At 43.2% G+C, this 13,229-nt stretch overlaps 2 protein-coding genes across 2 annotated transcripts in view; both read left to right on the top strand.

Annotated features, from left to right (window-relative positions):
- Window positions 1–242: 242 nt before the first annotated feature.
- On the top strand, window positions 243–9,470 carry LOC109932845 (neoverrucotoxin subunit beta-like). Its single transcript, XM_048620868.1, has 3 exons — window positions 243–352; window positions 1,737–1,874; window positions 7,051–9,470. Exons 2-3 carry the CDS (start codon window positions 1,775–1,777, stop codon window positions 9,117–9,119), a joined length of 2,169 nt encoding a protein of 722 aa, XP_048476825.1. The 5' UTR covers window positions 243–352; window positions 1,737–1,774; the 3' UTR covers window positions 9,120–9,470.
- A 945-nt stretch (window positions 9,471–10,415) lies between these two features.
- Window positions 10,416–13,229, top strand: part of slc43a1b (solute carrier family 43 member 1b) — an 11,415-nt gene continuing 8,601 nt past the window's right edge. The window contains exon 1 of the mRNA XM_048620757.1: window positions 10,416–10,504. Coding sequence (XP_048476714.1) covers window positions 10,416–10,504 — 89 coding nt within the window. The remainder of the gene's footprint in view (window positions 10,505–13,229) is intronic.

The following is a 13,229-nucleotide window of genomic DNA, read 5'->3' as shown; positions in this document are numbered from 1 at the left end:
AAAAGAAAGAAAAAAGATGAAAAGGAGTGAGAGAAGCAGATGCTGCTGGCCTGGAGTGGACTGGCTCAGAAAGACTGAACACTCCTTATCGTGCCAACGCTGCTATCTTGAAAACAATATACTGCGGTAATGGCTACAAGCGGGCTGCTGTTTGCTCTTGTAAACTGGGCGGAGTTAAGAATGTTGACTCATTGTAAACGGTGCCTGTTGATTCATAGGTTGTCCCACCGCAGAATGTTTCGGCCCTGGCTGTAGATAGTGGGATTTTTGAGAAGGTCAGGAATTCTATGCAGAGGTGGAAAGGCATTTCACCACTAATCTTCAAATTTTATTAAAATCTTCACTGGAAGTAGTAAGTATTTCAAATTACCGTCAATTATTTCAGTGATACCTGCATGTTACTGTCTGGAAATTTAATTTGGAAAAATAAAATACAGTAAACAGCTATTACAACATGAAGAAGTGTGTTTCCAATTGAATTTTGTTTAAAGCAGGTGTCTCTCTCCCCCAGACTGGTCTTGCATAAAAAGGGTCTCTCCTTTCCTGCAAAATTTTTAAGGAGTAATTTTCCATCAGTGAATCTTTCTTAAAGAACTCTGTTGGAACTAAAAAGCACATTGAGAAAAACTGGCAGCAATCAGGAGGCATCTTTGGAGAGAAAGTGTCATATTTCAGGCCACTGTCACTTTGGATTTGATTAAAGGTGCTCTCTGTGTCGCAATTTCTCTCTGTCTATCTTTATACACTGCTCTATCCTTCCCTTTTCAGTTTTTGTCTATCTCCTTCCCTCTGTAACTCACTGCTTTCCTTAGCTGCCCAATAGCCTGTGGCAGTGCATCTCTGGGTCACGCACCTGCTCCTGGCCTTTCTTGCCCTCACTTTGTGATTCTTCTCTCCCTTTGTCAGTTCACCTACATTCTCTCCCTTTTTTTTAAAAATGAGATGGAACTGGTATTTGCTGTTATGTTATGTCATGTCATACACATCTGATGAATTTGTTTAATCTTGTGTTTTATCCCTCTCCTCGTTGTGTTGCAGTAAATCAACTCCTGAAAACGTTGCTATCGAAGTGTTACTCTGATTACTGAAAAGAAAACATTTCATAGCTCTATATCCCTTTTTTCTCTGTCTCTCTTCTCTTTCAGTCTCTCCAAATGCCCACTGGAACCTCTCCCCTCCTTGCAGTACTTTCACTCCTGCTATAAAGAAAAGTGAAATACTTTGGCTGTTGGAAGTCTGAAAGAAACACAGAATGCTAGGAAACTCAGAAGGTTTTATGGAGAAAGAAAGAGTTAAGGTTGCGAGTCTTTCATTCACAGCATGGGGGCAGCCTTGGCTAGGCCAGCATTTATTTTCCATCCCCAAATTGCCCAGAGGACAGTTAAGAATCAACAACATTGCTGTGGGTCTGGAGTCACATACAGGCTAATGCAGGTAAGGACAGCAGCTTTCTTCTATAAAAAAGGACATTAGGGAACCAGATGGATTTTCCTAACAATCGACAATAGATTCATTGTCATCATTAGACTCTGAATTCCAGATTTTATTTTTATTGAATTCATCTGCCATGGCAGGATTCAAACCCAACCCCTAGAACATTACCTAGGTAATGACCCCAATTGATTGGGTATGAGACTACAGGTCCTGATTGTTTGAGAGTGACATTTAGATCAGCTTTTGACATATCTATGAGCAAGCAATCAATTGTATTTGAGTAGCTGTCTTCTCCATTTCAGAGACCTTGGCTGTCGGTGTTGGGATAAATCCTGGTGCAATGGGTGAAGGTGGAAACGACATATTCCAAATGCCGACTCTCGGGAGACCTGTCCGAATAGGAATGCTGTACGATCGACGGACTGACACCTTCATTCCAGGTACCATGAGAACATACCAGATAAAATCCCAAAATATCCAGCAGCTAACGCAATCAGATTTAGAACACAGTGCTAATGTTATTGAAGATTAGCACCAGTATCAGCTGAACCACACGGAGAATGTGATCAGAACATGCTAATGCATATGTACCATGACCCAGATTAAAAATTCGACTACATAAAGCCCAAAAATTCCATGGTGCATACCCCAATATAATGTTATATATAAACCACAACACAATCAATGATATAAACATCAACATTATCCAGGGTTTTAGCTCATTATCATCTTTCATCTAATCACCATTTTAAGCAGGACATAGTCCAAGCATCATTGAATCCGAATCATACAGCGCATAAACAGACCCTTCGGTGCAACCAGTCCATGCCAAATATAATCTCAAACTAAACTGGTCCCATCTGCTTGCTTCTGGCCCGTATCCCTCCAAAACTTTCAAATTTATTTATTTATCCAAATGTGTATTAAACATTTTAACTATACGCGCATCCACCACTTTCTCAGGAAGTTCATTCCACATGCAAACCATCCTCTTAAAAAAAAACTGCCCTTATCTCTTTAAAATTTCTCTCCTGTTACCTTAAAAATGTGCCCTCTTGTCTTGAAATCCCCCATCCTAGTGAAAAGACACCTACCATTAACCCTATCTATACCACTCTTGATTTTATAAACCTCTACAAGATCACCTCTCAACCACCTATGTTCCAATGAAAAAAAGTCTCAGCCTATCCAGCCTCTCCCCATAACTTAAACTCTCCATTCCTGGCAACATGCTGGTAAATCTCTTCAGAACCCTCTCCAGCTTAATAATATCCTTCCTATAAGAGGGCAACTAGAACTGCACACAACACTCTAAAACAAGCCTCACTAATGTCCTACACAATATCAACATGACTACCAAACTTCTATATTCAAAGGACTGAGGAATGAATGGAAGCATGTAAAACAGCTTTTAACCACCCTGTCTATGTGATGCAAACTTCAAAAGAATTATGTATCTGAACCCCTAGGTCTCTCTGTTCTACAACACTACCCAAGGCCCTGCCATTAATTGTATAAGTTCTATCAGAGAGGATACAACTTTACTACGACCAGGACCATAAGATATGAAAAAGGAACAGGAGGCGGCCATTTGGCCCTTCAAGCCTGCTCCGCCATTTAATAGATCATAGCTAATCAACATTCCTCACACCAACTTTCCTGCCCTTTTCCCATAACCCTTGATTCACCAACTTATCAAGAATCTCTCTATCTCAGCCTTAAATATAAAGGACTTTGCCCTCACAGTTCTCTGTGGCAAGGAGTTCCAAAGGCTCACAGCCTGAGAGAAGAAATTCCTCATCTCTGGCACTCCTTTATTCTGACACCATGCCACTGACTTAACCTATCACTATCTCTCTAAACTGTTTTTATCCCTCTCTTAACATGGTTTTCTACCTATTTTTATGCTGTCTGCAAATTTGGCTGCAGTACTTTTGTTTCCTTCCTTCATGTCATTAACAGATATTGTAAACACATGCAGTCCGGAACTGGTTCCTATGGAAAACACTGGGCACAGCTTGCCAACCTGAAAAGGAACCCCTTATTCCCATTTACTATTTCCTGCCCATGAACCAATTCTCTATCCATGCCAATATATTGCATCCAACCCTATAGGCTCTTAACTTATGACTTAACCTTTGGCGAGGTACCTCACTGCACACCATCTGGAAGTCTGGAATGCACTGGAGAGGGTTCAGAGGAGAGACACCACGATGTTGCCTGAGATGAGGAGGCTCGGTGATGAGGAGAGACTGGATAGGCTGTGTTTGTTTTGCTGAGAGCAAAGGAGGCTGGGGGGGCACCTGATTGAGAGATACAAAATTCTGAGCGGCATAGACAGAGTAGATCGTGAGAATCTTTTCTCCACGACAGATGTTCTAAGACCAGTGGGCATTAAGAGTAGGTGGTTTCAAGGAGATCTGGCTGAAAAAAATTTCTGTCAGAACGTGGTAGAGATATGAAACGTGCTGTCTGAGGAGCTGGTAGAGGTAAATACTATCGCAACATTTAAAAAGCTTCTGGAATAACACTGCCAGGGCATAGTAGACCAAGTTCAGGTAAATGGGATCAGTGTAGATTGGTTTTTTTTCAGTCGGTATAGACATAGTGGGCCGAAGGGCCCGTTTCTAAGCTGTTTGACGCTGTATTATTTGCTCAACTTGCAAGTTAGGTTTTGTGTTCTTTGTGGTGAAGTCTCATATGAAGAAGAAAATATTCTCCTTGGTATCATCCCAAAACTATCTAGGGTATAAACACAAAATCATAAAGGGTATAGCGTCAATATCATTCATCATATAATATGTATCATCCAGGATTCAAAGCAAATGTTCAGGAATTATCCTGTGACCAAGCAAAATAAAAATGTCAATAGAGTTCGAGGTGTAACATCAAACTCACATTAATATCCAAATTCCTGCAGAAAATAAGTAGAATATCACAGAGACTCACACCACAATATAGCCCTGAAGGATTGCAGCAATATGTTCCAATGAAAGACACCAATAACTTTCAAATGTAAAGATAATATAGCACAGATAACCTCAATATCCTAAAAAGTATAAAAATCAATATCCTCCTGAAGAAATGCTCCTAATACCATTTAGGATCTAAACACATCATCACCTAAGGTTTCACATCAATAATGTCCAAGACAGAATGCCAATTTACCCAGGAAATCACTTAAGTGTATACCTGTGAGGAGCCATGATAACACTGAAGATGAAATGTAATAATCATGCTATAATTTAATCACAACATCAAAGAGAATATACCTCAATATCATTCAGTATTCAACAGCAATTTCAACCAAGATATAACACCAGTGTAATCAATAATATGACTCCAGAATCATTTACAGCAACATCCCACTATCGTCCAGGGGTATACTGCCAATATTAAACAGGTATAAATCCAACACTATAAAAAAGAAGGTCACACCAGCCATGATCTCATTGAACGGAGCAGACCTGATGTGCTGAATAGGCTACTTTTGCACTTGCGTTTTGTTGTCATAACCCGAGTGTCATTCGGAGTACAAATCCAGCATCACTCAGAGTAAACATCCAACATCCTCCAATATCTTACCCACCACATAACCCAGATTATAAACCAAGTTCCAAACTGGATAGGAATCTCAAAAAGTACAATCCCAACAAAATCAGTAAAGTCTCCAATTTCAGGCAGTACATAACTGAAACTGGTGTTACAGCTGCACCCATCAAGTAGGGAGTATTCCATCACACTCCTGACTTATGCCTTGTAGATGGTGAACAGGCTTTGGGGAGCCAGCAGGTGAGTAACATGCTGCGGTATTTCCAGCCTCTGACCTGCTCTTGTAGCCACTCTTGCAATTCAGCACATGTTGGACTCCAGTTTCACCAGAATGCAATTTGAGCAGCATCTGGGCCAAACCACCAATACTGCTCAGGTTACTAATCTCTAGGCTAAAATATAACTGCAGTTGTAGCCTAGAATATAACTTCAGTAGCATCCAAGTCTCACCCTAATATGATCCAGAACATAAAAGGACTGAAGGGCCTGTTTCCACACTGTAGGGGTTCTATGGATATGAAATAGATATAGGTAGCTCCCTTTCAGAGTCCGCTTGCAAGTCAGTTTGTATACCAAGCAGAACACAATGCAGAAAAATGGAAAGCAGCTGTTTGTAAGTACTAGGAAAATTCTCATGTCAGGTTTTTAAAATTACACCCCGTTATGGAATTGATTTCTCATTAAGGTTGTAAACTGAAATAATTCTTGAGGAGTCAATCCCAAAAGTGATCCATGACAGGCCACGACTTAAATAGCGACAGGATTTAAAATAATCATGAGGCTACATTGTTCGAGATGTATTTCAGATTATTCATTCAGCGCATAGTTGGATTATGTCGAGGATTTTAATCTATAATCACGGGAGCACCATTGATACGATGAGAGACAGAAACTGAATTTGATCTCGTACAAAAACCATTAGGTACCAAAGGAAGATTTTGAAATCATAAAATGACATGACAATGTCCAATATCATTCTGGATATTATCCCAAAATATTACACAAAACACTCAGAAAATATATGAGATACAACCACAATATCATCCAACCATGACCAGATCATTACATAGGGTAAGACACAACATTGGCTAATGTATAAACCCTAAAAACACCACAATATAAATTCCAATCTCATGGACAGTATATAAACCCTGAAAACACGCAGGTTACAAACTCTCATCTTATCCAATATAAAAGCCCTGGAAACATCCAAGATGCAATCGCCAATTTGATTCAATATGTAATGCATCAAACACTCAGGATATAAACCCCAAACTCATCCAAAATATAAACCCTGTAAGCACTCTGTAAACACTCCAAACTCGTGGACAATATAATGTCCATATCATTGTGAAGTTATTTTCCATATCCCCAATGTATGCAAAGATCGAATTAATCCTGGATAAGGTCCTAACATCATCCAGGGGAAAAAGAAACATGTTATCCCAGTTTCATCCAGCATTGATCACAAAAAAAACCCTCAAAACTGTAATATGGTTGTTATCTGCATTATAAAAATATCATTAACTATAAAAACAGTACCGGTCAGGGCAGAACTCTGATACTTATCCTCCATCAGTCTAATGCTTCCACTATACTGTGCACTCGATGTGAAGTGGATCATTATGAATGTTACTTCAACACCGCCCTTTTGACAATGCAACAATCCTTCAGTATTGTCCTTCCATCAGTGCAGCTCAGAGGAGCATTCATCCCTTACTCAGTAAACTCATGTTTTGTATGGGATCAAATTACATTTCTGTCTTTCATCATATCGAAGGTGCTCCCAGTATTATAGTTGCCCTAACAGATCATAGAGAGACATGACTAGTGGTGGTTTGAACTGAGAGTCAGCAGACCTCAGGGGAGGGGTGAAGGAGAGTCCTTCATGGTAACCTCAGCCAGTGCAGGAATTGAACTAGTGCTTTTGGCATTACACTGCATTGGAAATCTGCCATTCGGCCAACTGAGCTAACCAATCCTCACGTAAACCTGTGCATCTAACAACACAACTCTTCTTCAGAACTGGTTCACAATACAAGCTTTTTCATTCTGTTTTGGTAGGTGTCACTTTATGGGATTTGAATGCCCTCAAAACGAACCTTGATGTGCAATTGAAACCCAGCGCAGAGTACAATATCATTAGCTCCGATGGGGCATCCTCTTTCGACGTAGAAGCCTCCCTGAAGGCGAGCTTTCTTGGGGGGCTGGTTGAGGTGAGTGGCTCAGCCAAGTATCTGAACAACAAGAAAACCTCAAGGCAACAATCCCGGGTTACCCTCCACTACCGAGCTACCACCCGGTTTGAGGAGCTTACCATGAGCCAACTGGGACCTGAGCACATCACCTATCCTTCCGTCTTCAAGCAGGGCTCAGCCACTCATGTTGTCACGGGTGTGTTGTATGGAGCTCAGGCCTTCTTTGTGTTTGACCAGGATCATTCCTCCACTGACAACGAACACGACATTCAGGGAAATCTGCAGGTAATGATCAGGAAGATCCCCACATTCCAAATTAAGGGAAAGGGGTCAGTTGACATGTCAGACGATGACAAGAAACGTGTGGAGAAATTCTGCTGCACCTTTCATGGAGACATCTTCCTTGACAGGAACCCAGTGAACTACCAGGAGGCTGTTGAAGTTTACTCAACGCTGCCTAAGCTGCTGGGTGATCACAGAGAGAATGCAGTGCCTTTGAGAGTCTGGTTGCACCCTCTGAAGATGCTGGACTTGAAAGCTGCTCAGCTTGCCCGGGAGGTCAGTGTCGGTCTGGTCAATCAGTGCCAGTGGGTAATCGATCAATTCCATGACATCGAGATGAGGTGCAATGATCTGATCAAAAGCCCAGCTGCAAGGGCCTTCTCAGAGATCAAGGACAAGGTTCAAACCTTCAGGAGAATGGTCCTGGAATTCCAGACCATCTTCCAGAAACGGCTGGCGCAAACACTGCTCTCCATCCGCGGAAAGGGACAGGATGAAAGGATCCTGGTGGAAATGTTGGAAGGCACTGAACGATCTCCATTCCGTTACTGCCGGCTAGACTCGTGGCTCCAAAAGAGGGAGAAGGAGGGGAGCACAGTGGATGGATACCTGGCCATGTTGGAAGGAGTGGACATTCTGAGCAAGAGCCAGTTGGTCAGAGCCCTGGCGGATCCAATGACTGAGCACATCGTCTGCTTCACATTCACCTCACTGGGAACTGAGGACAATTATTTACAGGAGCTCTCCAAATGTCTCCAGACTGAATGGAATTTGGCTGAACCAAATGGCACATTGGCGGATGAGGCTGGCCCATTCGGGGAAGTGTGGTTCGATGTGGCACCAGTGCTGACACAAATGAGAAAATGGGCACAACTGTTCCTCCAGATTGTGGAGTCAAATAAATACAGCCATGGAACCAAGGGCAGAGAAAGCACCAAGATCTCAATAGCTTCAGTCGAAGACAAAACGTGCGCCGGAGCATCGCTTTTCCTGTATGTCCAAGGAATACTGGTGAATAATCAAGTGACACTCCTAAAACCAGACATCCCGTCGATCAGATGTGTAACCGATTCCAGTGTAACACTGCACCTCAAAGCCCCAGCTAACAACATTGGCCCAGTTCTCTTGTTCAAGGTTGGCTATCGGCCTGTCGAAGACCACGACTGGTACTGGGCAGATGCAGAGGGTGGCGTTGAGACATTTACAGTAGCTGGATTACAGCCACATAAGGAATACTCATTCAAGTACTTTCCTGTGTATACGCCATGTGTAGGATTGCTCAGTGATCCCACCACTGGCATCCTTACACTTTCTGCCTCTCCGCCCACCCAGGTTACAGTCTCCGGTGTCCAGAACACGTCAGTGACCATCAGCTGGGTTACCCCTGCTCTGGTTGGTGCTGGTGTCAATATTGGCCATTATGTGGTGGAGTATCTGGAAAGCCAGAGCCAGGAAGGTGATTGGAGAGAGCAAAGGACGGAGGGTTTGACCTGCATGTGCACTCTGGCCAATTTGTGCGGTGCCACCTCTTACAGAGTGCGGGTGTCAGCAGATTGCGGCACAGCCGGTCTTGGTGCTCTCAGTCGCGAGGTGGTGGCAGTGACCACCCGGGAGAGAAGCTGGGCTGAGTTGGCAGAATGTCTGGAGGGATAACCACTTGGTGAAGAGTGCCACTGCATACCTGCACACCCTACAGGAAGAGAATGGTATTAGAACAGAAAGGATCCCTATGTTCGTGTCCTGAGTGGTTCAGGCAATGGACTGGGAAATCTCTCCACACAGGTTCAAACCTCACCAACTAGATCTCTCATCTTCCCTCACCGAGAGCCCTTGTAGCACAGTGACAGCATCCCTACCTCTGAGCCAGGAGGCCCAGGTTTAAATCCCACTTGCTCCAGTATCATAACAGGTTAATCCGAAAATATCTAGGACAGCAAGTAGCTGGTGCAATTTTCTCATGGGGGAGGCAGGAATCAGGAAATAAAACTGAAAAACAAAACACAATCTGTTTCACGGTTTCAGTATTTACATCCCGTGCGGGGTGTGGTCAGGTCAGTTTCAAATATCCTGGAGTGTGAGCAGCTGAGGAGGAGAAAGGGACCATTGTATTTGGGACACAATTTGAATTTTAAGGATCTTCTGCATCAGTCATTGGCAAGAGAATTTCCAGGTCCCATACTCTCTCACCCCTGTTACTTCCAGACCAATCTGCTGTGGTGCTCCAAAGGATCTGACTTGTAGCCTCACATTTATTTCATTTCATGCATGTTGTCATTCAACCTTCAGTTGTTTCTTTGCAGTCACATCTTCAAATCAAAGTCCCTGGAATGCAGATAGTGGCCATTTGGCCCATCAAGTCTGCACCGACCCTCTGAAGTGTCCCACCCAATCCCTGTACTTGGGCAGGTGATGGCCTAGTGGTATTATCGCTAGACTATTAATCCAGAGACCCAGGAAATGTTCTGGGGGTCTGGGTTCAAATCCCGCTGTGACAGATGGTGGAATTTGAATTCCTTAAGAATCTAATGATGACTATGAAACCATTGTTGATTGTCAGGAAAAACCCACCTGGTTCACTAACATCCTTTAGGGAAGGAAATCTGCCATCCTGACCTGGTCTGGCCTACATGTGACTCCAGACCCACAGTACTGTGGTTGACTCTTAATTGCCCTCTGGCATTTAGGGACAGGCAATAAATGCTGGTCCAGCCAGCGATGCCCACATCCCATGAATGAATGAATTAAAAAAAAATCTTTCCATGGCCACTCTACCTAGTTTGCACATCCTTAGGCTGTGGGAGGAAACCCATGCAGACACAGGGAGAATGTGCAAACTCCACACAGTCACCTGAGGCTGGAATTGAACTGAGGTCCTTGGTGCTGAGGCAGCAGTGCTAACCACAGAGTCACTGTGCCATCACAGCAAATGACAACATCGAAAGATACATCATGGTATCAAATGGAACAGGAATGCAGAAATGGTCAAATAAAGAAGACATTGATGATGTTCGATTTGGGGCATTTTCTCTCTCCGAGTTGTAAATCCAGATCTAAAAGTAAAACACTGTTGACGCTAGAGATCTGAAACAGGAAGGGAAAATGAAGGAGAAATTCAGCAAGTCTGGTGGCGTCTGTGGAAAGAGAGAGAGAGAGATACAAGGTTAATGTTTTGAGTCTCGTCTGACTCTTCCTGGGAACCAAAAGGAACTGGCATACAGGTTTTTAAAAAAATTAATGCTGTTGACAGAGGGGTGGAAGAAGGGGAACAGATTGTGAGGGCTCCCACAGCAAAAGACAAAGGGGAGGGATGGTGGAGCGAAAAGATGATGGAGATGTGAAATGGACACAACCAAAGCTGTGAAAAGGATAAAGTGAATCTGACAAGAGGGGAGGTTGGGAGATGCGGGAAGAATGGAAGCTGGACATCATTCTCTGAAGTCATGGAATTAGACATTGAGTTTGAGAAACCTTGTTAAAAATTAAGCTGTTTTTCCACCAGTTTGCATTAGGTTCGCTGGAAGATGGCAATACGTTTGGGGGCAGAGGGGGGTTTCTTTTATTCATTCAAAGGATGTGGGTGTCAGTTGCTAGGCCAGCATTTATTGCCCAGAAGAGTCAACCACATGGCAGTGGGTCTGGAGTCATGTGTGGGCCAGACCAGGCAAGGACGGTAGTTTCCTTCCCTAAAGGACATTAGTGAATTAGATGGTAGGAGGCCAAGGCCGGAAATTTTCACGTGGGAGTCAAGAAGGTTTACAGAGAGGGCAAGCAACTGGAAGGATGGGATGCTTCCTATGGACAAAGCAGTGGCAGATCATTTTACTCTGCAGAGGTGTTCCATAAAGTGTTCGCCCAGTCTGCATTCAGTCTCACCGGCGTAATCGAAACCACACTGTGAGCAGCGAATGTTGTGGACTTGTTTGATTCACCTGGAAGTGAGCAGAGCCTTGGACGGTGAGAAGGGAGATGGTGAACGGACAAGTGTTACACCTTGTGCGACTGCATGGGAAACTACCGTGGGGCAGAGAGGAGGAGTTAGGGCAAGTGGATGATAGGACCAGGGCGTCTCTGAGGTAACAGTCTCTACAGCCGGGACTGGGGAGATTTTAAAACTGGTAATTGGTCTCATCCCATGTCCAACCCTCCTTCTCATCCCTACCTCCTTGACATGACACAACCTGTCCAACTTCTCTCCCACCTATTTGCCCTACCCATCCCAGTGACCAATTCCCACCACTCCCTACCTGCACTCACCTAATCACCATCCCACCTACTTCCCCAGCCCTACCCCTCCTCTATTTATTTCTGAGCTCCCTTCCCCCTCCCCATTTCTGAAGAAAGGGTCCTCACCCAAAATATCAACTTTCCTGCTCCTCTGATGCTGCCTGGCCTGCTGCGCTCCTTCTGCTCCACACTGTATTGTCTCATTCAAATTGTTCCTTATTTTTCATCATGATTGTTACCTGAGAATTCCAGTGTGGAACCAGGAAAGTAATTTATCTGCATTCCTGAAATTTTCCCCTCTGTTAGTTCCCATTTCGTATTTTAACATCGATTCCTCAACAGGGATTCCATTAATACTCAAAAAGTCTGATACTGATCACACTGGGAATCTCCAATAATCACAGAAGCTCCTGCAAACAGTCAGCAGGTCTGGCAGCTTCTGTAGAGATAGCAACAGAGGATTAACGTCTCAGCTCTATGAAAGGTTCAGATAAACCTGAGCCTCTAAACACTCAAAGCTCCTGAGTTTTTCATTTTTACATAATGCTTTCTGTATAATTGGCTCTGCTATAATGCATGTTCCATCAATGCAAATTGGCTGTAATGCAATTGACAAATAAGAGAACAATATTTCTAAAGTGCAACCTTGTGTTGGCTATAACGTGATACCATCGGTGTGCGGAGGAGTCATCAATTCACTGGGTTTGTCGTGAACACATTTGGTGTTAGCGCTGAGTCTCTGTGCTGGCATCATGTGGTCATTTCACAGGCTCTGTCGTGAAGTGCTTTCTGTGAGAGGTACAGTATAACCTCCTCCCTCATCAAGTCATCTTGACATTTTTTCAAGGTAAAAAGTGTTAAACTTACTTTTATTTCATTATTAGATAGGAATTAAACATTTCTTGAAATTGTGGTATCCTTTGTGTTAGGCTTTTGAGTGTTTTTTTTGGTGGTCTGCCCCTAACCCCACTTTTCCTTTGGGCCCCGTTATTTCTATAGCTCGATTTTCTATCACGGGATGTTGCACAGGAACACAACTATTGCGTTATAGCAGAACCGACTGTATTTCACATCTTGCAAACTCACTATTTTTTTTTGTGAAATGCTGCTCAATCTCATAAAATGTCACTTGACCAGTTCACAAAGGTCCAAATACTCTTCCTTATTATATAGAACTGGTTGTTTCATTTTTCAACCTAAAAGTGCACCAATCTGAGTGTGGAGAGTACAAACAGAATCTGTATGCTCACATGTGCTGCTTCATTAACCCACATTTCTGTGGGTTGGTTGCAGTTCCTGCTTGAGGCCAGTTCTGGTCAATAACCTGCAGAACACCGAAGTTCCCGGATCAGAGAGACAGAGACAACAGAAAATAATTATTGTTCTTGTGTTGGACAGTGTGAGGGAGAAATAATAAGGTGGAGACCAGCTGTGATCACATTTCAATCGATGGGAAAATAACTGGTTGTAACTATGAGACAATACAAATGAGCATTTTAAGAGTGACTATAATCAAGGAAAGCCAGTGTGGATTTCCAA

The sequence above is a fragment of the Rhincodon typus genome, chromosome 48, assembly GCF_021869965.1.
Source record: "Rhincodon typus isolate 14 chromosome 48, sRhiTyp1.1, whole genome shotgun sequence".
Classification (NCBI taxonomy): Eukaryota; Metazoa; Chordata; class Chondrichthyes; order Orectolobiformes; family Rhincodontidae; genus Rhincodon; species Rhincodon typus.
Note: the sequence above shows the minus strand (reverse complement) of the source record. Positions and strands in the feature narration are given on the sequence as shown.